The sequence below is a fragment of the Entelurus aequoreus genome, linkage group LG17 (assembly GCF_033978785.1).
Source record: "Entelurus aequoreus isolate RoL-2023_Sb linkage group LG17, RoL_Eaeq_v1.1, whole genome shotgun sequence".
NCBI classification, from domain to species: domain Eukaryota; kingdom Metazoa; phylum Chordata; class Actinopteri; order Syngnathiformes; family Syngnathidae; genus Entelurus; species Entelurus aequoreus.
This window is the reverse complement of record NC_084747.1, coordinates 51201030-51225961: the sequence shown is the minus strand read 5'-3', so window position 1 is coordinate 51225961 and position 24932 is coordinate 51201030. Positions and strand designations below refer to the sequence as shown.

The following is a 24932-nucleotide window of genomic DNA, read 5'->3' as shown; positions in this document are numbered from 1 at the left end:
ATATAGTAAAAATAAATGAAATAAAGTAAAACTAATCACTTTTGCATAATTAAAAGGTAACAGGAATGTGTTAGCCAGAGTACTGTATAAAGAGAGTATGGCCAACTCGGTTTCTGGCGTTCTCCTCAGTGATTGGTCAAGAGGCGCTCACGTAACGACAAGGTGCCATGACTACTGTTTGCGGCGCTTCCTAATTAGTTTTTGACATGCAAAAATGCCATTCGCGAGAATTGAGGAAAACTTTTACATCGCTTTCCCAACAACCCCTGAAAGAAGACAAATATGGGAAGTGAAGGTTGGCAAACAATTACATACGATTACAGCGTTTTGTGTGAGGTAAACACACGATACAATGTCTGTGTTTTGTTTAGGACAGAACACACAGGAGCTAATACAAATAACAACAGAAGAAATGAACAAATTAAAAAGACGGTTTGACGAAACCAGACTATCTTTGAATCTCAGTAAAACTAAAATTATGTAATAGAAGTAGAAGTAGAAGAGAAAGTCAAACACAAACACAAATAAACGGACATTGAAAGAGTAAAGAAAACACATTTTGGGGATAATATTAGATGAGAAAGTGAACTAAAAATCTCAATTAAAAATATAAAAAAATTAAGTGGCAAGAAATACGTCAATAATGAAAAAATCAAAATATGTTCTGGACCAAAAATCACTCCATATTCTCTTAGTGGTTAGAGTGTCCACCCTGAGATCGGTAGGTTGTGAGTTCAAACCCCGGCCGAGTCATACCAAAGACTATAAAAATGGGACCCATTACCTCCCTGCTTGGCACTCAGCATCAAGGGTCGGAATTGGGGGTTAAATCACCAAAAATGATTCCCGGGCGCGGCCACCGCTGCTGCTCACTGCTCCCCTCACCTCCCAGGGGGTGATCAAGGGTGATGGGTCAAATGCAGAGAATAATTTCGCCACACCTAGTGTGTGTGTGTGACAATCATTGGTACTTTAACTTTAACTTAACACCACAGTTACCATATCTGAGTTATTGTGCAGAAACATGGGGAAATAAGTACAAAGGTACAATTATTCACTTAGCACGTAACAAAAAAGAAAGATCCTTTAGAACTCGGGTCGCCAACCCGTCAATCACGATCAACCTGTCGATCTTTGGGACCATACCAGTCATCACAAAAATATCATTTAAAAAAAGTATTAATATGGACATCAGTGACACCCGCAACAGGAGAATGACCAAGAGACCGCTTTTATTCCCTAAACACACCCGCACGCCTCTGCCTCTCTCTCCTCAGTTTCACATCCGCCGCTCTCGACACGGCGGCCACACACCCCCGAGCACGGCCGCACACGACACCCGCTCGGCTCGCAAATGTGCGTTGCATGACGTGCGTAAAAATCATGGAGCTGCAACAACGCATCAAGGCTGACCGTTGCAACACATCAGACATTTTCTAGCATCAAACATCAAACAAATCTTCCCCTTAACCACGACCATCATCGCTCGCCTGTCACAGGAAACCAACAAGCCAAATACTAGAGTCCCTGAACATTGCTCCAAAGTAGGGATTTTGTATTCATTTATTGTGCATACAAAAGTAAACATTGACATGTGCAAAGGCAGTAATATGATAAAACAAGGCGTCAGCTAAAGAAGGACTTCCCCGTTCATCCCCTCTTAATCAAACATGATAAACCCACCAGGTCCATCACATGGACAAAGATAAGACCTTCTGGAGGAAAGTTCTGTGGTCAGATGAAACAAAAATTGAGCTGTTTGGCCACAATACCCAGCAATATGCTTGGAGGAGAAAAGGCGAGGCCTTTAATCCCAGGAACACCATGCCTACCGTCAAGCATGGTGGTGGTAGTATTATGCTCTGGGACTGTTTTGCTGCCAATGGAACTGGTGCTTTACTGAGAGTAAATGGGACAATGAAAAAAGGAGTCTTCGGGACAACCTAAAATCATCAGCCCGGAGGTTGGTGCTTGGGCGCAGTTGGGTGTTCCGAGTTCCAAGATCCACACTGCAAATTATTTTTAAAACTATTGCATATTTTAAATTTCTCCATAATAAAAAATACGTTGTTATGTTTTTATAAAAAGGCCATTACCACAAAAAAACTTAATAATAAAAAAAAAAAATGTATATCTATTCCCAAAGTCCTGACTTAAATGTGTGTGGACAATGCTGAAGAAACAAGTCCATGTCAGAAAACCAACAAATTTAGCTGAACTGCACCAATTTTGTCAAGAGGAGTGGTCAAAAATTCCACCAGAAGCTTGTGGATGGCTACCAAGAGCGCCTTATTGCAGTGAAACTTGCCAAGGGACATGTAACCAAATATTAACATTGCTGTATCTATACTTTTGACCCAGCAGATTTGGTCACATTTCCAGTAGACCCATAATAAATTCATAAAAGAACCAAACTTCATGAATGTTTTTTGTGACCAACAAGTATGTGCTCCAATCACTCTATCACAAACAAATAAGAGTCGTAGAAATTATTGGAAACTCAAGACAGCCATGACATTATGTTCTTTACAAGTGTATGTCAACTTTTGACCGCGACTGTGTATGCATATACATACACAAATATTAGGGAAGTAACGGTGAACGGTATAATGATAAACCGCGGTAAAATTCCAGACGGTTAGTAATATCGTTTACATTTTTAATTCCTAAAAACCGTCATTTATTAATGCTTTTTAGGCAACACTGCCTGCTTACTTCCTGAAAACTGAAGCGCGGCAGCGCCTGTGCATGCGCACTAGATCGAGAAAACATGGCGGCGACTACACGGACTTTGCTTTGAAAATGTTCCCTCCGAGTAAACGGAGCCGATTGCTTCGTTTCACTTCATTTCAATCGCTTCTACTTCGGTGGAGTCTCGGTGTGCGTTTAAGAGCGCAATGCTGTTGGAGGAGGAAAATATTTGATGTTGCGGTTTCATAAAGCGCCAGAAAAAAACTCCACACCAAGTTTTTGTTTGATACTGTCACGTGTCATGGCAATATTGTGAAGACTGAAACCGCAATGCCACGGAATCTACAGTACCGTTACACCCCTAATAGTTATACATTATATTGTCTTCAAAGTGTGAAGTTTTTACTAAAATAGGGATTTTTGTCGATGTAAACAATTATTCTTGTTTACTTTGATTTCCATAGGGAACTCTGCTTTACTTTACAAACTTTTTCGGTTCACGAACCATGTTCAAAAACCAATTAAAATCGTAAATTGAGGTCACACTGTAATAGTTTCTCTCATGTATTTAGGTTGGAACTCGAAGAAATATTGGAACTAGAGATGTCCGATAATGGCTTTTTTGCCGATATTGTCCAACTCTTAATTACCGATTCCGATATCAACCGATACCGATATATACAGTCGTGGAATTAATACATTATTATGCCTAATTTTGTCGTGATGTCCTGCTGGATGCATTAAACAATGTAACAAGGTTTTCCAAAATAAATCAACTCAAGTTATGGGAAAAAAAATGCCAACATGGCACTGCCATATTTATTATTGAAGTCACAAAGTGCATTATTTTTTTTAACATGCCTCAAAACAACAGCTTGGAATTTGGGACATGCTCTCCCTGAGAGAGCATGAGGAGGTTGAGGTGGGCGGGGTTGGGGGGTGGGGTTGAGTTTTGGTAGGAGGTAGCGGGGGTGTATATTGTAGCGTCCCGGAAGAGTTAGTGCTGCAAGGGGTTCTGGGTATTTGTTCTGTTGTGTTTATGTTGTGTTACGGTGCGAATGTTCTCCCGAAATGTGTTTGTCGTTCTTGTTTGGTGTGGGTTCACAGTGTGGCGCATATTTGTAACAGTGTTGAAGTTGTTTATACGGCTACCCTCAGTGTGACCTGTATGGCTGTTGACCAAATATGCGTTGCATTCACTTGTGTGTGTGAAAAGCCGTAGATATTATGTGATTGGGCCGGCACGCAAAAGCAGTGCCTTTAAGGCACGCCCCCAATATTGTTGTCTGGGTGGAAATTGGGAGAATTTCGGGAGAATGGTTGCCCCGGGAGATTTTCGGGAGGGGCACTGAAATTCGTGAGTCTCCCGGGAAAATCGGGAGGGTTGGCAAGTATGACTGGGAGACGCAACTGCTCTGTACTTCTCCCTACGGCCGTGTACCACTCCGTACAGCGGCGTTTTAAAAAGTGATACGTTTTACTTTTTGGAACCGATACCGATAATTTCCGATATTACACTTTAAAGCATTTATCGGCCAAAAATATCGGCAGTCCGATATTATCGGACATCTCTAATTGGAACATTTGCCCGTTCCACTGTATACGCAAATGAAGCTAATATTTACAACACATTGTTCATCATAAAAGCATATAATTGTTCCCCCTCAATACAGAGTGATTAAACCAGTGTAGTAATTAGAAATTTCCCCAATCAACCCACTTATATTTAGCGTCTACAACGCTAAATATATCCTGTGGTGTACCTCAGGGATCAATACTAGGACCTAAATTATTCAATCTCTATATAAATGACATTTGTAAAGTTACAAAAGATTTAAAGTTAGTATTATTTGCGGATGATACAACAGCGTTTTGTTCAGGAGAGAACACGCAGGAGATAATACAAATAATAACAGAAGAAATTAACAAATTAAAAAGATGGTTTGACAAAAACAGACTATCGTTGAATCTTAGTAAAACTAAAATAATGCTATTTGGTAACAGTAGAAGAGAAAGTCAAACACAAATACAAATAGACGGAATAGAAATTGAAAGAGTAAACGAAACCAAATTTCTAGGTATAATGATTGATGATAAATTGAACTGGAAATCTCACGTAAAAAATATACAACATAAAGTTGCAAGAAACACGTCAATAATGAATAAAGCAAAACATGTTCTAGACCAAAAATCCCTTCATATTCTCTACTGCTCACTAGTGTTACCATATCTGAGCTACTGTGTAGAAATATGGGGAAATAATTACAAAAGTACACTTCATTCATTAACGGTGTTACAAAAAAGATCAGTTAGAATAATACATAATGTTGGATATAGAGAACATACAAACCCTTTATTTATTGAATCAAAAATACTGAAATTCCACGACATTGTGAATTTGCAAACAGCTAAAATGATGCACAAAGCAAACTATAACCTGCTACCCAAGAATATACAACACTTCTTCTCAAAAAAAGAGGAGAAATATAATCTTAGAGAAAAACGTAATTTAAAACATTTGTTTGCACGTACAACACTTAAGACCTTCAGTATATCAGTATGTGGAATTAAATTATGGAATGGATTAAGCAAAGCAATCAAACAATGTACTAATATGATACACTTCAAGAAACTCTTCAAACTTAAAGTGTTTACAAAGTACAATGAAGAAGAACCATGACAAACATTCTCAATTTATTTCATCCATCCATTCATTCATTCTTAAAGTAATCTTACTTATCTCATCATATGAAATATGACTTACTTCACCAATTATTATTATTAAATTCTTACTATTATTTATTTATTTATTTTTATTGTAATTACTTATGGAGTTTATTGTGAAAAAATTGTGAACAGGAAGTGAACAAAAAGTTTTGCAACTGTTATGTAAAGAAAAGGGGTAGGATTAAATAAGCTCTGCTTCTTCCTACTCCTTTTCGAACATGTTGAAAAGAGAAACTGGAAATTGTGATGTATCATGTTGTATGCTTGCATGTTCGAAATAAACACAAACTCAAACTCAAACTCAATTGACTATTAAGGAATAACGCCATTAATATTTTTTGCCAACATTTTTTTTCAAATACAGCGACGGTTAACACATGCAAGTGAGGTGTTTTCACAGGCAAAAACTAATTTGCGGTAATATTTTCACACGTTACAGGAAAAAAAAAAAAAAAACGAGGCTGCCTCTGCGTTTGGCATGGTTTAGAGCACCTGCGGCGGGCAACGCTCGTGCCTTGATAATCATTTTTCAAGCGTGAGGTATGTCAGGAAGAAGGGGTGATGGGGGAGGAGGTGACAGGCTGTAAATGAGGCAACTATATCAAAGTTGCTGTGCCATATGTTGAAAGACGCGGGCTGAATACCCAAGTGTTCACGGTGAGATTGAAGAAGCGAGAGGCAACAAAATGGATGTGAGGAGAAGGCAGAGGGGAGCAAAACAGAACTTGATGGGATGGATTGAAACAGAAGCCACTTCATTAGGTACACCTTCCTCCAATGCAAGAGCTGCGACATAACATCTACAAAAATTCAGAGCCAAAAGTAAAAAAGTAAATAACACAAATTTTATATTTAAATATACAATATAATATACAATGTTTTGAATTTGTACTAAATAATATTCTTGCCATACAATTATTATCAATCATAGTATTGTTATAATAATAGTAATAATTAGAGATGTCCGATAAATGCTTTAAAATGTAATATCGGAAATTATCGGTATCGGTTTCAAAAAGTAAAGTTTATGACTTTTTAAAACGCCGCTGTACGGAGTGGTACACGGACGTAGGGAGAAGTACAGAGCGCCAATAAACCTTAAAGGCACTGCCTTTGCGTGTCGGCCCAATCACATAATACCTACGGCTTTTCACACACACACAAGTGAATGCAAGGCAAACTTGGTCAACAGCCATACAGGTCACACTGAGGGTGACCGTATGAACAACTTCAACACTGTTACAAATATGCGCCACACTGTGAGCCCACACCAAACAAGAATGACAAACACATTTCGGGGGAACATCCGCACCGTAACACAACATAAACACAACAGAACAAATACCCAGAACCCCTTGCAGCACTAACTCTTCCGGGACGCTATAATATACACCCACCGCTACCCTCTACCCCCCCCCCCCCCAACCTCCTCATGCTCTCTCAGGGAGAGCATGTCCCAAATTCCAAGCTGCTGTTTTGAGGTATGTTAAATAAAATAATGCACTTTGTGACTTCAATAATAAATATGGCAGTGCTATGTTGGCATTTTTTTCCATAACTTGAGTTGATTTATTTTAGAAAACCTTGTTACATTGTTTAATGCATCCAGCGGGGCATGACAACAAATTTAGGCATAATAATGTGTTAATTCTTAATTCCACGACTGTATATATCGGTATCGGTTGATATCGGAATCGGTAATTAAGTGTTGGACAATATCGGAAATCGGCAAAAAAGCCATTATCGGACATCTCTAGTAATAATTACTTATAATAATTCATTATTGTCATGTTTTGTCATTAATATTGTTACTAAGAACTATATTATTTTTGAACATTGTTAATAAATAATTTGTAATAATAGTGATGAAAAAAAAAAGATAATAATAATAACAATAAGTAATAATGATGACAATAATAATGATAACGTTAATATAGCAATACAGTCATTCCTCGCCACATTGCGCTTCAAATAATGCGTCTTCACCACATCGCAGATTTTTTTATTTTTGTAAAGCATATTCTACAATTTTTGGGGCCTAAATTAAGCATTTTCAAGCAAACAATAAAATCTAGAAATATCAATACTACAGTAGAGGAGACCAAACCAATCAGAGCACACACCAATCAGTATCGTGGCCACTGATTGGTTGAGCCTCAGTCAGCATTACTATATTGGATAAAAAGAGTGTAAACTAGATTAAAGAGTGTTTCTCATTTAGGGCTCTCATAATGTAAAAAAAATATTTTTAGGAGGTCATTAACTGGATTTTGTGCTCTAGTTATTAAAATATTTCATTTATAATTAATTATTACTACTTGGAAATGTGTTTTTCGCGATCATGTCCGGAACCAATTAACAGCGATAAACAAGACTGTATAGCAACATGTTTTTTTTATGGCCGCATCATGTCGGCTCATGCCACCAGAATATCAGAAACACCTCTCAGTGTGATGCAGTGAAGCTGTAGTGCAGCAGGTGTGCCTGAACATGTGCTGAGGTGCCAATAATACGTTACCGTGACGATGGCGCTGATCGTCAGACAGGTCCAGATCCAACATGAGATCATCTTCATCCAGTTCAGAGGAGCCCAAATTGTTTAGGACCTCCTAGAAGCATAAAAAAATGTAACTTAAATCTCAACACATTTTAAGTAAATATAATATAAGTGTCATCATACATTATGGGATGGAGACGGATTAGTCCCACATGTTACGTAACGTCTCAAGGAGACACAAATCTTACTGATTAAAATACATTCGATAAGAGACTCAAGCCACTGAAACGATTAAATGATTTTGTTCATGCCATTCCATTGAAAAACACAAACACTAGTGTTATCTTTATTGGTAGCTGCAGAGGCGTCTTTCTCTTTGAGACACAAGGCAGATGTAATCCCTCATGATGACTTCATGGCAGATGAATGAATGAACACAGCTAAGAGCTAAAAGCCATCAATGAAAAGTTACATAAAAAAAGGGAAGCGGTGATTCATCCAACAAAAAACATTAGCAGAAACAGTAGAAGACAAACTAATGATGTCATTAATGCCATTTCCCTGCCCATTTATTCCATAACTGCCTACCATTTCATGTTGAAACTGTAAAAAATCTATTTGCATAATTTACAGACTACAAGAATGAAAGCGGCTGGTTTCAAAGCACAACAAAAGCCAATGCTGCCATCTAATGGTCATGGAAGGAAAGGATAATGCAGTAAAAAAGGCTCCAGTTTCAAACATCCATCCATCCATTTTCTACCGCTGGTCCCATTCGGGGTCGCGGGGGTACTGGAGCCTATCTCAGCTCCATTCGGGCGGAAGGCGAGTAACACCCTGGACAAGTCGCCACCTAATCGCAGGGCCAACACAGATAGGCAGACAACATTCACACACACCATATTGAAAGAAAATATTCTATAAAAAAAAAAAGGTCCCTAGTGTGTGAATGTGAGTGTGAATGTTGTCTGTCTATCTGTGTTGGCCCTGCGATGAGGTGGCGACTTGTCCAGGGTGTACCCCGCCTTCCGCCCGAATGCAGCTGAGATAGGCTCCAGCAACCCCCGCGACCCCAAAAGGGGCAAGCGGTAGGAAATGGATGGATGGATGGATGTTATAAAATTGTACTGTGCTCCCAGTGTAATGTTTGAATATCAAATACAACATTTTTTTATGTTTTAGATCTATTTTATTCACTGTATTATCCTCATAAAAGGGAGTCTTTAGCATTTATAGTGACAGTAATGGAATCAAAAGAATATCTAATAAAAAAAAATAGTGCAAAACACACTCTGTAGCCCAGGCCTGGGTAAATTAAGGCCCGGGGGCCACATGCGGCCCGTTAAGCTTTTCAATCTGGCCCGCCGGACATTCCTAAAAAAATTTTTTAGATCTTTAAGATGGAAAGTGTAGCTGCTATTATGATCTGCAGTGATGTTTTCAAATTACCATAAGTCTTGAACTATACAACGTATTTCAATGGTTGGAATCTGCGCTTTAGCATGATATTTTAGTGACTAGTGTTGTCCTGATCATACTTGCCAACCTTGAGACCTCTAAATATCGGGAGGTGGGGGGTGGGGGGGCTTGGTCGGGGGTGGCGGGCGTGGTTATTTACAGCTAGAATTCACCAACTCGAGTATTTCATATATATTTCATATATATATGTATATATATATGTATATATATATATATATATATATATATTTCATATATATATATATATATATATATATATATATATATATATATATATATATATATATATATATATATATATATATATATATATATATATATATATATATATATATATATATTATTTATTTTATTTAAATAAAAGAAATACTTGAATCCATTAGATGGCAGTATTGTCCTGTTTAACTTCTCCGTTCATGATGAGTATATCATTTCGGCCACCGTGTTCAATGGAGAAGTCTGTTCTACATATTTACAGGCAACATACACCTTCCCCTTCGAACTGTCCTGGATGAACTGAAATTCTTGTTTCCATTCGTTTTGGAACTTGCAAGCGTATTTCTTCATCTTGCTCGTCGACGGCGTCGCCATGTCTGTAATTTCCTCGTTCTTCTGCTTCGTCTCCTTGTTGTGTGCGCAGTTGTGCACACAACAAAAGCCTTAGATGTTATGACGTCATTGGGCAGGCAAGCTGTTTATATTGTGGGAAAGCGGACGTGAGAACAGGCTGTCCCCAGTCAGGTCCGCATTGAGCTGGAGGGGGCGTGGTCTCCAGCTCCGGCTGAATACCGGGAGTTTGTCGGGAGAAAATCTCTGCCGGGAGGTTGTCGGGAGAGGCGCTGAATACCGGGATTCTCCCGCTAAAAACGGGAGGGTTGGCAAGTCTGGTCCTGATACCAATATTATTTTGATACTTTTCGGTACTTTTCGATACTTTTCTAAATTAAGGGGACCAGAAAAAATTGCAATTTAAATTGTAAAATAAAAACAAAATACAAAGATTTGCACAGGTGAACAGGCTAATTGGGAACAAGTGGGTGCCATGATTGGGTATAGAAGCAGCTTCCATGAAATGCTCAGTCATTCACAAACAAGGACGGGGCGAGGGTCACCACTTTGTGAGCAAATGCGTGAGCAAATTGTTGAACAGTTTAAGAACAACATTTCTCAACCAGCTATTGCAAGGAATTTAGGGATTTCACCATCTACGGTCCGTAATATCATCAAAAGGTTCAGAGAATCTGGAGAAATCACTGCACGTAAGCGATGATATTACGGACCTTCGATCCCTCAGGCGGTACTGCATCAAAAACCGACATCAGTGTGTAAAGGATATCACCACGTGGGTTCAGGAACACTTCAGAAAACCACTATGAGTTACTACAGTTTGTCGCTACATCTGTAAGTGCAAGTTAAAACTCTACTGTGCAAAGCGAGAGCCATTTATCAACAACACCCAGAAACGCCGCCGGCTTAGCTGGGCCCGAGCTCATCTAAGATGGACTGATGCAAAGTGTAAAAGGGTTCTGTGGTCTGACGAGTCCACATTTCAAATTGTTTTTGGAAACCGTTGGCGTTGTGTCCTCCGGACCAAAGAGGAAAAGAACCCTCCGGATTGTTATAGGCGCAAAGTTGAAAAGCCAGCATCTGTGATGGTATGGGGGTGTATTAGTGCCCAAGACATGGGTAACTTACACATCTGTGAAGGTGCCATTAATGTTGAAAAGTACTTACAGGTTTTGGAGCAACATATGTTGCCATCCAAGCAACGTTACCATGGACGCCCCTGCTTATTTCAGCAAGACAATGCCAAACCACGTGTTACAACAGCGTGGCTTCATAGTAAAAGAGTGCGCGTACTAGACTGGCCTGCCTGTAGTCCAGACCTGTCTCCCATTGAAAATGTGTGGCACATTATGAAGCCTAAAATACCACAACACAGACCCCCGGACTGTTGAACAACTAAAGCTGTACATCAAGCAAGAATGGGAAAGAATTCCACCTGAAAAGCTGCAAAATGTGCTCTCCTCAGTTCCCAAACGTTTACTGAGCGTTGTTAAAAGGAAAGGCCATGTAACTTTTTTGCAATGTGTTGCTGCCATTAAATTCTAAGCTAATAATTATTTGCAATAAAATTAAGTTTCTCAGTTCGAACATTAAATATCTTGTCTTTGCAGTCTATCAATTGAATATAAGTTGAAAAGGATTTGCAAATCATTGTATTCTGTTTTTATTTACGAATTACACAACGTGCCAACTTCACTGGTTTTGTATTTTAATTCAAAACGGTAATACTGACCGTTAACGCAGGTGTGGTTAATACTGTTTATCGTTACATCCCTAATTGCTATATCGATATTTTTTCCACCACCACTACACAGGAAGCTGAATAGCTAGTAAACAACTAGCTCAGTGGTTCTTAACCTGGGTTGATCGAACCCTAGGGGTTCGGTGAGTCGGGCTCAGGGGTTCGGCGGAGGTCAAGACACACCCGACTCATCGTGTAAATACAAACTTCTCCCTATCGGCGTATTACGGATACGGCAACAGCTGACTGGTTTGCAGGTGTGTAATTTGTTGTGAGTTTATGCACTATGTTGGTTTTGTTGTTTGAACAAGGTGATGTTCATGCACGGTTCATTTTATGCACCAGTAAAAAAACATGGTAACACTTTAGTATGGGGAACATAGTCACCATTAATTAGTTGCTTATTAAAGGCCTACTGAAATGAATTTTTTTTTATTTAAACGGGGATAGCAGATCCATTCTATGCGTCATACTTGATAATTTGGCGATATTGCTATATTTTTGCTGAAAGGATTTAGTAGAGAGCATCGACGATAAAGTTCGCAACTTTTGGTCGCTGATAAAAAAAGCCTTGTCTGTACCGGAAGTAGCGTGACGTGGCAGGTTGAAAGGCTCCTCACATTTCCCCATTGTTTTCAATGATGGCCGCCAGCAGCGAGAGCGATTCGGACCGAGAAAGCGACGATTACCCCATTAATTTGAGCCAAGATGAAAGATTTGTGGATGAGGAACATGAGAGTGAAGGATTAGAGTGCAGTGCAGGACGTATCTTTTTTCGCTCTGACCGTAACTTGGGTACAAGGGCTCATTGGATTCCACACTCTCTCCTTTTCTATTGTGGATCACGGATTTGTATTTTAAACCACCTCGGATACTATATCCTCCTGAAAATGAAAGTCGAGAACGCGAAATGGACATTCACAGTGACTTTTATCTCCATGACAATACATCGGCGAAGCACTTTAGCTACGGAGCTAACGTGATAGCATCGTGCTTAACTGCAGATAGAAACAGACGAAATAAGCCCCTGACTGGAAGGACAGACAGAAGATCAACAATACTACCAAACTCTGGACCTGTAACCACACGGTTAATGCTGTCCAACCTGGTGAAGCCTAGCAATGCTGTTGCTAACGACGCCATTGAAGCTAACTTAGCTACGGGACCTCGACAGAGCTATGCTAAAAACATTAGCTCTCCACCTACGCCAGCTCTCATCTGCTCATCAACACCCGTGCTCACCTGCGTTCCAGCGATCGACGGCGCGACGAAGGACTTCACCCGATCATCGATGCGGTCGGCGGCTAGCGTCGGATAGCGCGTCTGCTATCCAACTCAAAGTCCTCCTGGTTGTGTTGCTGTAGCCAGCCGCTAATACACCGATCCCACCTACAGCTTTCTTCTTTGCAGTCTCCATTGTTAATTGAACAAATTGCAAAAGATTCACCAACACAGATGTCCAGAATACTGTGGAATTTTGCGATGAAAACAGACGCTGTTTGTATTGGGATACAATGGTGTCCTAATACTTCCGCTTCAACCCTTGACATCACGCGCATACGTCATCATACATAGACGTTTTCAGCCGGAAGTTTCCCGGGAAATTTAAAATTGCACTTTATAAGTTAACCCGGCCGTATTGGCATGTGTTGCAATGTTAAGATTTCATCATTGATATATAAACTATCAGACTGCGTGGTCGGTAGTAGTGGCTTTCAGTAGGCCTTTAAGTACCACTGAGCTAGCCTCAGGAAAACACTGCCCCTCGCACTTTGGCAGAGTATTGCAAGTCACACGCCTAGTCCAAGCCGAAGACCTGTAGCGGGATCAAGGCGCCCTCAGAAAGGCGGGGCGTAGTGACTACGCTGTAGCATAATAAAATCTTCATGTAACTTCAGTTTACCAAGTATGGCACAAAAGACCTTGTTAAAAGTATTGCATTTGCAGAAAAACGAAATCAAAGCGGGATGGGGGGCCTCTGAGAATCCAATAAGCAACCGTGTTCAGCTCTCATCACCGTTGTTTGCACTAAAACAATGCAACATCCTCATTCCCATATTGATCTCCTATACACAGGCTGGCTTCCACGCCTCGGCAGACGTAAAGAGGAGGAGGAGGGTGGAAAAAGGACTTTCTGAACAACAACATGAAGGAATAACTACAAGGCAGTGCTTATTTAGAAGCAGCTGCTGTCCCTGTATGACAAAGTGACATCATATAGCTGTTTTTCCCCAGCAGAACATTTTCATTTGGACTCCAGGCATTGAAGTTAATAGCCGCACGCTCTTGGAAAAGAAATTAAGGCCGTCACTGTGCAATACTGTAACACAGACATCATTTGAGGCTAAATTAGCCATTGTGATGTGCCCCTCGGAGCACAGCGCTTTCAATGGGCAAGAAGTCACCTTTTTACCTCGGTCATGCCATTTGAGTTGCACATCATCCTCCCACTAATGGACGTTATATTAGACTCTGGTCTCATTAGAGGCTTGGCTCCATCTCTGAAATGCCGAGCCCAACATCGGGGATTGAGAGAGGAAGCGAGGCGCTTCATAGGTTGTGTTTACTCATGTTTACACCGATCTTACGACGTCTATAGAAATGTATATGCAGTGCTTGAGGTAGCAATTCGCACAGAATGACAAATTGGCTTCATTCCGTACAACACTTTTACAGCCAGTGTTGACGCAATTGAGGCAAAAATAAAGTGCACTACTCGGATGCAACCAGCAGGGACGCTGTTGATTCAGTCTCAACGATTTCGCTGTCTAAAATAGCCCAGAAGGACGTCAGCGTCTTAAGGGGCGGGTAAGTGTCGTAAAATAGTCTAATAAAAGGACGTATACTCCAGTGCGACTTATGCACACTACCGTTCAAAAGTTTGGGGTCACATTGAAATGTCCTTATTTTTGAAGGAAAAGCACTGTACTTTTCAATGAAGATAACTTTAAACTAGTCTTAACTTTAAAGAAATACACTCTATACATTGCTAATGTGGTAAATGACTATTCTAGCTGCAAATGTCTGGTTTTTGGTGCAATATCTACATAGGTGTATAGAGGCCCATTTCCAGCAACTATCACTCCAGTGTTTTAAAGGCCTACTGAAACCCACTACTACCGACCACGCAGTCTGATAGTTTATATATCAATGATGAAATCTTAACATTATAACACATGCCAATACGGCCGGGTTAACTTATAAAGTGACATTTTAAATTTGCCGCTAAACTTCCGGTTCGAAACGCCTCTGAGGATGACGTATGCGCGTGACGTAGCCCGGCGAACACGGGTATGCCTTCCACATTGAAGCCAATACGAAAAAGCTCTGTTTTCATTTCATAATTCCACAGTATTCTGGACATCTGTGTTCGTGAATCTGTTGCAATCATGTTCATTGCATTATGGAGAAGGAAGCTGAGCAAGCAAAGAAGAAAGTTGTCGGTGCGAAATGGACGTATTTTTCGAACGTAGTCAGCAACAACAGTACACAGCCGGCGCTTCTTTGTTTACATTCCCGAAAGATGCAGTCAAGATGGAAGAACTGGGATAACAGAGACTCTAACCAGGAGGACTTTTGACTTCGATACACAGACGCCTGTAGAGAACTGGGACAACACAGACTCTTACCAGGATTACTTTGATTTGGATGACAAAGACGCAGACGTGCTACTGTGAGTATGCAGCTTTGGCTTCTAAACATTTGATCGCTTGACCGTATGTGCGCAACTTTTTTTTGCGTATGTACGTAACTTTTTTTAAATATATAAGCTTTATGAACCTTGGGTTAGGTGAACGGTCTTTTGGGCTGAGTGATTGTTTGTGTTGATCAGGTGTTTGAATTGTATTGGCGTGTTCTATGGAGCTAGGAGCTAGCATAGGAGCTAGGAGCTAGCATAACAAACACGCAGGTGTTTTTATGCAGGATTAATTTGTGGCATATTAAATATAAGCCTGGTTGTGTTGTGGCTAATAGAGTATATATATGTCTTGTGTTTATTTACTGTTGTAGTCATTCCCAGCTGAATATCAGGTACCGTGAGTATGCAGCCTTGGCTGCTAAACATTTGATAGCTTGACCGTATGTGCGCGTCACGTACGTAACTTTACGTACTTTTCAATGAAGATAACTTTAAACTAGTCTTAACTTTAAAGAAATACACTCTATACATTGCTAATGTGGTAAATGACTATTCTAGCTGCAAATGTCTGGTTTTTGGTGCAATACCTACATAGGTGTATAGAGGCCCATTTCCAGCAACTATCACTCCAGTGTTCTAATGGTACAATGTGTTTGCTCATTGGCTCAGAAGGCTAATTGATGATTAGAAAACCCTTGTGCAATCATGTTCACACATCTGAAAACAGTTTAGCTCATTACAGAAGCTACACAACTGACCTTCCTTTGAGCAGATTGAGTTTCTGGAGCATCACATTTGTGGGGTCAATTAAACGCTCAAAATGGCCAGAAAAAGAGAATTTTCATCTGAACCTCGACAGTCTATTCTTGTTCTTAGAAATGAAGGCTCAAACACAAAATTGTTTGGGTGACCCCAAACTTTTGAACGGTAGTGTATGTGGGCGATGAACTGCGGATGTCGATGTGGCTTGTGCAGCCCTTTGAGACACTTGTGATTAAGGGCTATATAAATAAACATTGATTGATGATTGATTGATAAAAGGGACATCTAGGGAAAATGATCGGCAGGTGGACCGAAGATGTGGTGCTGTGAGACATACAATACAAACCTGCTAAACCGACGCCGTGTTTAATCTGTTTATGATGTGTTTCATGCTGAAATTTTTCATTGGCGTTATTCCTCAACTGAACCTGAGCGGCTCTAATTTGTTTGAAATCTACAATTTAAATTGCTAGCCCTAACCCAAACCAAACTAGTAGGCTCCAATTGCTTTCTTAATTTAGTCCAAAGCAGCATCCCATTAACATTCAAAGGGTGTTGCAACACTGACAAAATCCCAAGGTTTCACACTGTTCACTTTATGCGGCAAACGTAGAAGAAAAATTCCAGGTTGCTACAACTTTATTAGAACGCATTGTGTGCTAAACACGCCTTTGAAAATTAAGTGCTAATCTGGTATTTAGTTGGACTGTACGTTTCCCCAAACGTGGACAGACTCGCCTTTAGGGGAAATGAAATGCTTGCCAGAGATGACATCCTCTCTCTCATCTGCGCAAGAGTGCAAATGAACCGTATGATTCATTTAATTACCATTCAGGTGTTTTCACACGAGTTTTACAAAAACAATTGATTGGAGTACAACGTTCTTTGCTGTGACTGTAAGAAAAAGGATGAAAAACGTGTTTAAAGTCGTTTGACTTATATCAACAATAAATAGAATCTCCGGAGGGCTCTTTTGCGTTATTATCTTCTCAGGGAAATAAACGCAATCGCTTGTCAGCCCACTATGTTATTATCCGACTGTCAGTGAGGAAAGGCGGTGAAAACAACAACCACGACGGCGCAATAAAATATACCTCAAAGCTACCCCATTGGGATATCGAGATAATAAGAATGGAAAGTAAACACCTGACAGTTTATTCAAATCGATAGTTCTCATACCGTTACCATAACGCGGGCTATAATGGAACATCAACGCTGTAACTTCGGCAACCATTGTTGTTGTTTTTCTTCTCTTATGGAGGATTGGGGCAGCACAGTGGACCAGGTTGGAAGAGTTTACCATCTCTGTGTGCAGTTTCCATCTCGCCTAAAAAACATGGAGGTGAGGCTAACCAGAGACTAAGGCTGTACTATATAGACATGATAAACATGATATAAATTTGGCTGATGATAGAGCTTTTAATACTATCCTCATATCGTGATAATACAGTACATGCTGATGAAATATTCTGTGTCCTGTCTAGCTGTGACAGAGTCAAGGGAACAAACACGTCCGCAATGCACAGTAGCATTCCTGTTAGCGGCAACTGTCCCTCCACAGTGCAAAGTCATTCCTAAGTCAACAATCCTCGCCTCCATGGTGGAACATTTACCGTTTCTTAAAAGTATCATTCCAAGAGGGCAAGGAATAGCTAAACACGCACTACTTTAGGAGGATAAATTAACTGCAAGCTAGAACTCTTGAACGTGAACAAAGGTGGGCAGATCGATGCAAACATCTAAGGTAACAATTAGAGGTGGGGAAATTCTCTAATGCATCACGATTAAAACATAGGCGATTCATGAATCAATGGACAAACGCCTAAATATGGATTATTTACATTTGTTCAATGAAGTAATATAGACAGTCATAAAATGTGGCATTAATGCTATGGGCGTTGTTAGGCCTATTTTAGGGCCTTAGCCCCCTAAATAATTTTGTGTGATATTGTTTTATTTTTTTTACAAAAAAAGTGCAGATAAATTATATATAAATATTCAGGAATATGAGTTTAAAAAAATATATATATAACCCATCACTATTCACTATGATCATAAATAATTTGGTTTCTCTTCACTTCACAGTGTAAGGTGGAGACTAGAGATGTCGATAAATACTTTAAAATGTAATATCGGAAATTATCGGTATCCGTTTCAAAATTATCGGTATCGGTTTCAAAAAGTTACATTTATGACCTTTTAAAACGCAGCTGTGTACACGGACGTAGGGAGAAGTACAGAGCGCCAATAAACCTTAAAGGCACTGCCTTTGCGTGCCGGCCCAATCACATAATATCTACTGCTTTTCACACACACAAGTGAATGCATGCATACTTGGTCAACCGTATAAACAACTTTAACACTGTTACAAATATGCGCCACACTGTGAACCCACACCAAACAAGAATGACAAACACATTTCGGGAGAACATCCGCACCGTAACACAACATAAACACAACAGAACAAATACCCAGAACCCCTTGCAGCACTAACTCTTCCGGGACGCTACAATATACCCCCCCCCCCCCCACACACACACACACACACCTCAAACCCGCCCGCCCCAACCCCGCCCACCTCAACCTCCTCATGCTCTCTCTGTCCGAAATTGGCTTCAAGCGGGAAGATGTTGAACAAACAACAGTAATATGTCAAATAAAAGCGTTGCTACAAAAAGTAGCATCACTGCTAATGTAGCATAATTTGAAAAGTCACCCTCTAGAGAATGAAGAGTGCTTGAAACTCCGCATGTCAACATCTCCGGCCGGTGCCACACCAACAAAATGCCGAAGCAACTATTTCCAGATCAACACCGTATGAAAAAAATAGTCAACAACAGAAGGAGATAACGTCCGCAGGAACCTACCACATAGCGAAGGACATACACTATTTGATTTCCTATTAGGCAGCTCATTATTATTTGACACTTATTGAAATATCTTGTGTGACAGTATATTGTGACAGTATTGTAGTGGCGTTCTGTACAAAAAGTGCACTTTAATTTAGTGTTGTTTTGATAAGTCATCTTAGTGACATCATGCACAAAAGTGCACTCACAGCTTGTTTTAAAATGTCTCCGACAATCTTGCACTTTCTGTTTTGGAAATGACATGAATGTTTGTGCCACTGCTTAATAACTGTTTAATAAATACAGTTTTGGTCAATTGACTTAGTTGTGATTTCCCTCTCTGCGTGAAAGTTTAAAATGAGCATATATTAATGCAGTATGAACAAGAATGTTTTAATGTAGACACATAGAATCATCATACTGCTGTGATTATATGCATCAAGTGTTTAATTCAAGGCTAAGGCAAAATATTGAGATATATATCGTGTATCGTGACATAATAAAAGGCCATATCGCCCAGCCCTAAATGGTTCTATTAACATTTACATGATACCAAATAATATATTGTGATATATATATCGTTATCGCAGGAGGCTGCAATATATATCCCAATATAGATTTTAGGCCATATCGCCCATCCCTACCAGAGACATTACGTTCATGGGTGTAAATGTGAGTGTGAATGGTTGTTTGATCAGTCCAGGGTGTAACCTGCTTACAGGCTCCAGCTCACCCGTGACCCTTATTAATGATGACATGCGGTGGAGAAGATGATTGGAATTTCCCCGGTGAGGGATCAATAAACAACATCGACGTGCGCCTACCAGACTTCCTAGTTTGGACGACGACGAGTTGTTCCTGTGTTTCAGCAAACTGCACCCCTCCACGCCCGGGCCGTCCCTGTGGTTCCCGTGGACACGAGGACCGCCGGCCCCTTCGGAGGAGGAGCGGAGTCGTCTCTCCAAGCGCATCACCTCGTGGTAGGGGCTAACACCGCTGCACAGGGAGGCTGCGGGAGAGAAAACACACCGAATGACTTCCTAATCCAGCGTTAAATAAACTCCCTTTATTGAGACCTTCTGCCTCTGGTTCTGTTTTGGACTAAATCATCATAGTGAGTCATAACAATCTGGTCTGCAAACAAGACGAGTGCTGTAATGACTACAAAGAAGAAACAGCATGTATTGGGGCTAAACAAAAGCATCTCTCACCACATTATTTGCATACTGCATAGTTTTACAAAAAGCGCGTTGGCGTGCACACTTTTAGTAAGAGTGGGCGTAATTGCGCATTTGTTGTGAAACTCAACAGGCTTTTAAGTAAAAAAGTAAAATCAAAAAGACAAGAGGCCTTTTAGACGGTTTCATTTTGATGCAAATTTTTATCAAAAGTAGGAGTTTTAAAGGTGTACAAAATGAGGCTCAGCTCGGGCAACATAAAACTGGGAACGTCCCGACAAGTTGTCTGCTCACCCCTGACTCTAGAACAGTGGTTCTTAACCTTGTTGGAGGTACCGAACCCCATTAGTTTCATATGTGCATTCTCCGAACCCTTCTTTAGTCAAAAATACAATGTTTTTTTTCCAAATTCAAGACAAAGTTATATGTTTTTGGTAACACTTTAGTATGGGGAACATATTCTAAGTAACAAAGACTTAATTTAGAGTTATTTGGTTAGGGTTTAGTTTAGTTTAGTCTTTATTTGAAGGGACAATGCACAGAAACATTAAGCTCAAAGACAGATATGTTCTGTACCAGATTATAGCTAAATAGCTCATTTCCATCTGCAGTCCCTGGTTACCTAAATTAAAGGGATACAAAAATCATGCAATAAAATTATGACAATAAAAACATACTATAGCATGTTTTTAAATTAAGAAAAGTCATAAAATGCCCTTTCATGTACACATACTTAATATACAATACAACCACACCTCATTTACATCATCACACAAAGACAATACATGCTTTTGTTCACATTTGTCATCATTTGTAAAAACAACCATGATTTTAACAGACACACCTCACAATTTACAATAAAAATGCTCTCATGGATAAATATAATACACATTAGGTTGAGGTGTCAAACATAATGCCCACCTTAGTGACCGTGTGAGCAGCTTTGATTGCTCCAAAGCCACTTTTTAACTTCAATTGTGAATGAAGAGTAATCTGTTAGACTTTTCAAGTTTAGGGTTAGGGTCAGGGTTAGATGATTAGGGTTATAATAAGGCCATGCCGAATAAGGCATTAATAAGTACTTAATAATGACTAGTTAAGAGCCAATATGTTACTAATTTGCATGTTAATAAGCAACTAATTAATGGTGAATATGTTCCCCATACCAAAGTGTTACCATGTTGTTTTACTGGTGCACAAAATAAACCGTGCATGAACATCACCTTGTTCAAACAACAAAACCAACACAGTGCATAAACTCACAACAAATTACACACCTGCAAACCAGTCTGACTTCTGCTGTTGCCGTATCCGTAATACGCCGATAGGGAGAAGTTTTTATTTAAACGATGAGTCGGGTGTGTTTTGACCTCCGCCGAACCCCTGAGTCCGACTCACCGAACCCCTAGGGTTCGATCGAACCCAGGTTAAGAACAACTGCTCTAGAATTACAAATTAGTGCTGTCAAATGATTAAATATTCTATTCAGATTAATCACAGGTTTGCTGTTGATTAATTCCAATTCATCGTGATTAAATAGCGTTCTTTTTTAATGTTGTGAGGGGGCGTGGCCTGCGGACCTGCAGCGAGGCGGGGTGTGCCGGGGCCGGCTCCGAGATCGTCGACAGGTGCGTAGATGGCCCAGCATGGCGCGTTTATCTGATGACCTGTCACTCTATAAAAGGGCAGCAGCCGGGAAGGAAGAGGTTGGAGAAGTTGGAGTTGTTGATGGTGAAGAGAAAACCCGAGCACGAGCGAGACGGAGACGGAGACGGAGACGAGAGCGGATGGCTGAAAAGCAACCCGAAGAGCGAGACCATCACGAGAGGCGATTGCTGAAAAGCAGAATGATAAAGTTTATTGAAAAAAAAAAACAAATCAGAAAACCGTCGAGCCTGTCATGTCCGTCCGTGGTGGTCCAAAGAACCCGGAGGTGCAAGACCTCCACAAATGCCTATTAATGTTGTTTCATTTTACATGAGCAAACAGACTGACAAAGAACTAAATATATATATGCACTTAACATGTTTAACATATTGAACATTATGTTCAAAGTTCATGTTAAAAAAAATGGTTAGTTTTTTTTTTTAAACATTTATCCACATTATTACTTTTTTCAATAAAACGCATTAATGTGCTACTTTAAGATGCAGGTGGAAAGAAAGGGTATATCCTACTTTATGTCGTCTTGTGTTTTTTCTTACTCACATTTCCCATGGAGAGGACCATCATGATATGTTTGCGCCTACAAATAATATAGACTTGTTTGCTTCTGCTGCGACTGCCCTATTACAGTACCCATGCGCGACAATAACATTATTTGGACAAACTGCCTTAAATATGTTGCCAGAGATTTTTAAAGGATTGTGAGTAACTGAGTAACCACTAGGCCTACTCAGTGGCCTTGTGGTTAGAGTGTCCGCCCTGAGATCGGTAGGTTGTGAGTTCAAACCCCGGCCGAGTCATACCAAAGACTATAAAAATGGGACCCACTACCTCCCTGCTTGGCACTCAGCATCAAGGGTTGGAATTGGGGGTTAAATCACCAAAAACGATTCCCGGGCGCGGCCACCGCTGCTGCCCACTGCTCCCCTCACCTCCCAGGGGGTGAACAAGGGAATGGGTCAAATGCAGAGGACAAATTTCACCACATCTAGTGTGTGTGACAGTTATTGGTACTTTAACTTTAAATTCTACGCTGCAGATGCGTTGAAAAATGAAATCAGGTTAATAATGATGGATTATTTCGATTAATCGCATTAATTTTGACAGGTTTACTAAAAAATACATTCATTTCCCCTTTAAACATAACAATAAATTAGTTTAGCAGGTTGGGCAAGAAAAGTTTTACTTTAGTGTTCTTAAAGTGCCGCTGCTCCTTTGATGTTTTATGGAATGCTTTACAGAAATTGCATATATGAAAAATATTCACAGTAAACATGCAGTTATTTCTTTATTGAGCCAATTGCATAGCTGACTTAAAATGCAACTGGCGTGGGATCAAAAATAGGGCAAATTAATTGATTAATTGATCGGTAATCAATTCCACACTATCGACTAATAGCGTTTTGAAGCAATTGAGGCAAATAGAGCGCACTACTTGGTTGCAACCAGCAGAGGTCATGATGTTATCCAAGGGAAGTTGAGGTTATTCTACTTGCATGGACACAAAAGTTTTAAACATGCAGAGAGGGATTCTCTTAAAAAGTACATTTGATAAAATAACAATCGATAATTTTACTCAATGTCAATTACTTATCCTTAATTTCCACTCAATGACCGCTGACAAATCCTGACTTTGCCTTAAATTAAATAGGCTCCAGCTTCCATGCAACCCTGAACAAGATAATGTATATACATTCAGTGTATATACTCTGATGATTAACTTGTGTGATGACTGTATTATGCTGATAGTATATATTTGTACCATGAATTGATTTACGTGGACCCCGACTTAAACAAGTTGAAAAACTTATTCGGGTGTTACCATTTAGTGGTCAATTGTACGGAATATGTACTGTACTGTGCAATCTACTAATAAAAGTTTCAATCAATCAATCAATAAACTGTTTGTAAATGGATGGATAGTATTAGTAGGGGTGTCAAATTATCGCGTTAATTACGGTGAATTAATTACGGTCATATTTTGTCAATAATCAGAATAAAATAAAATGTTTCATCTCTAACGTTTCAGGCTCTATATGCATGCAAGTAGTCTCATCCTCTTCTTGTGCTTGTATAAGAGCAACAACAGCGCCGCCATGTGGCAAAAATATAAGTAGCCACGGCGAAAAAAGAAGTCCCACTCTGTCATGGGAGTTGCCTGGTGTGTTTGGCGGCTTTCAATAGAGATAATAGGAATTTAATTACTTCTAACAAATAGTGTAAAATATTCATACTAAACCTAAAGACATATAAGAAGTGTGTTTATGGTTTATATACGCTTGAATAATGTCTTGTTTTTAGCGTAGAGTAGATAATGCTTTTAAATTTGCGTAACTACCTATTACACGATCTATGGAGAAATTACTAAGCAGACTTTATACCAGGCCTGGGCAATTATTTTGACTGGGGGGGCAAATTTAGAGAAATAAATGTGTCTGAGGGCCAGTATATCTAATTTTAGCAACACTTTTACAAAACCTCACAATAATGTCTGATTGAATGCTAAAAACGTTTTGACAGACCGCCTTAAAAAACGGAATGGAATTTTACATTTTTCTATGAACGATAAAACACTGAATATTGACAACATATGAACGTCACACCCCCTCTCGATCGACATATTTTACAATCAAGCGACAAAAATGCGACAAACAACGAAATATGAACGCAAAGGGTAAAAATACAATATACAATCTGATATATAACTAAGCTTTAGAGCTTTGTTGTGAAAATCTCCTTCCACGTCTGTCCCTGACACCCACATTTCAGGCTGACGCTCTGTGGAAACGCTCCCCACCCACACTGCGTGGTGCCTCGTCTGAGCTGCTGTGACTTAGATTACCATAGTAACTAATGAATTACCATAGTAACTAGGCTGCACATCATAATGGCAGCTACAGTTTCCATTTCAAAGATCTAAAAAAATTATTTGGGAATGTCCGGCGGTCCAGATTGAAATACTTAACGGGCCGCATGTGGCCCCCGGGCCTTACTTTGCCCAGGTCTGCTTTATACTATTATTACAAATCTCTAAATCAATATAATGATATATTATTACCATTAAAATCCCATTCCCTCCTTCCCTTACGGACACCTTTGTTGGCACTAGATCTCGGACATCTCTACAACAACCAGG

At 39.8% G+C, this 24932-nt stretch overlaps 1 protein-coding gene across 2 annotated transcripts in view; it reads right to left on the bottom strand.

Annotated features, from left to right (window-relative positions):
• The window catches only part of ccser1 (coiled-coil serine-rich protein 1), a 392077-nt gene that overhangs the window by 325656 nt on the left and 41489 nt on the right, over positions 1-24932 (bottom strand). For both annotated transcript variants that reach the window (XM_062025898.1, XM_062025897.1), the window contains exons 4-5: positions 19778-19962; positions 7937-8027 (exon numbers count right to left, since the gene is read on the bottom strand). In XM_062025898.1, the coding sequence (XP_061881882.1) occupies positions 7937-8027; positions 19778-19962 (276 nt within the window). The remainder of the gene's footprint in view (positions 1-7936; positions 8028-19777; positions 19963-24932) is intronic.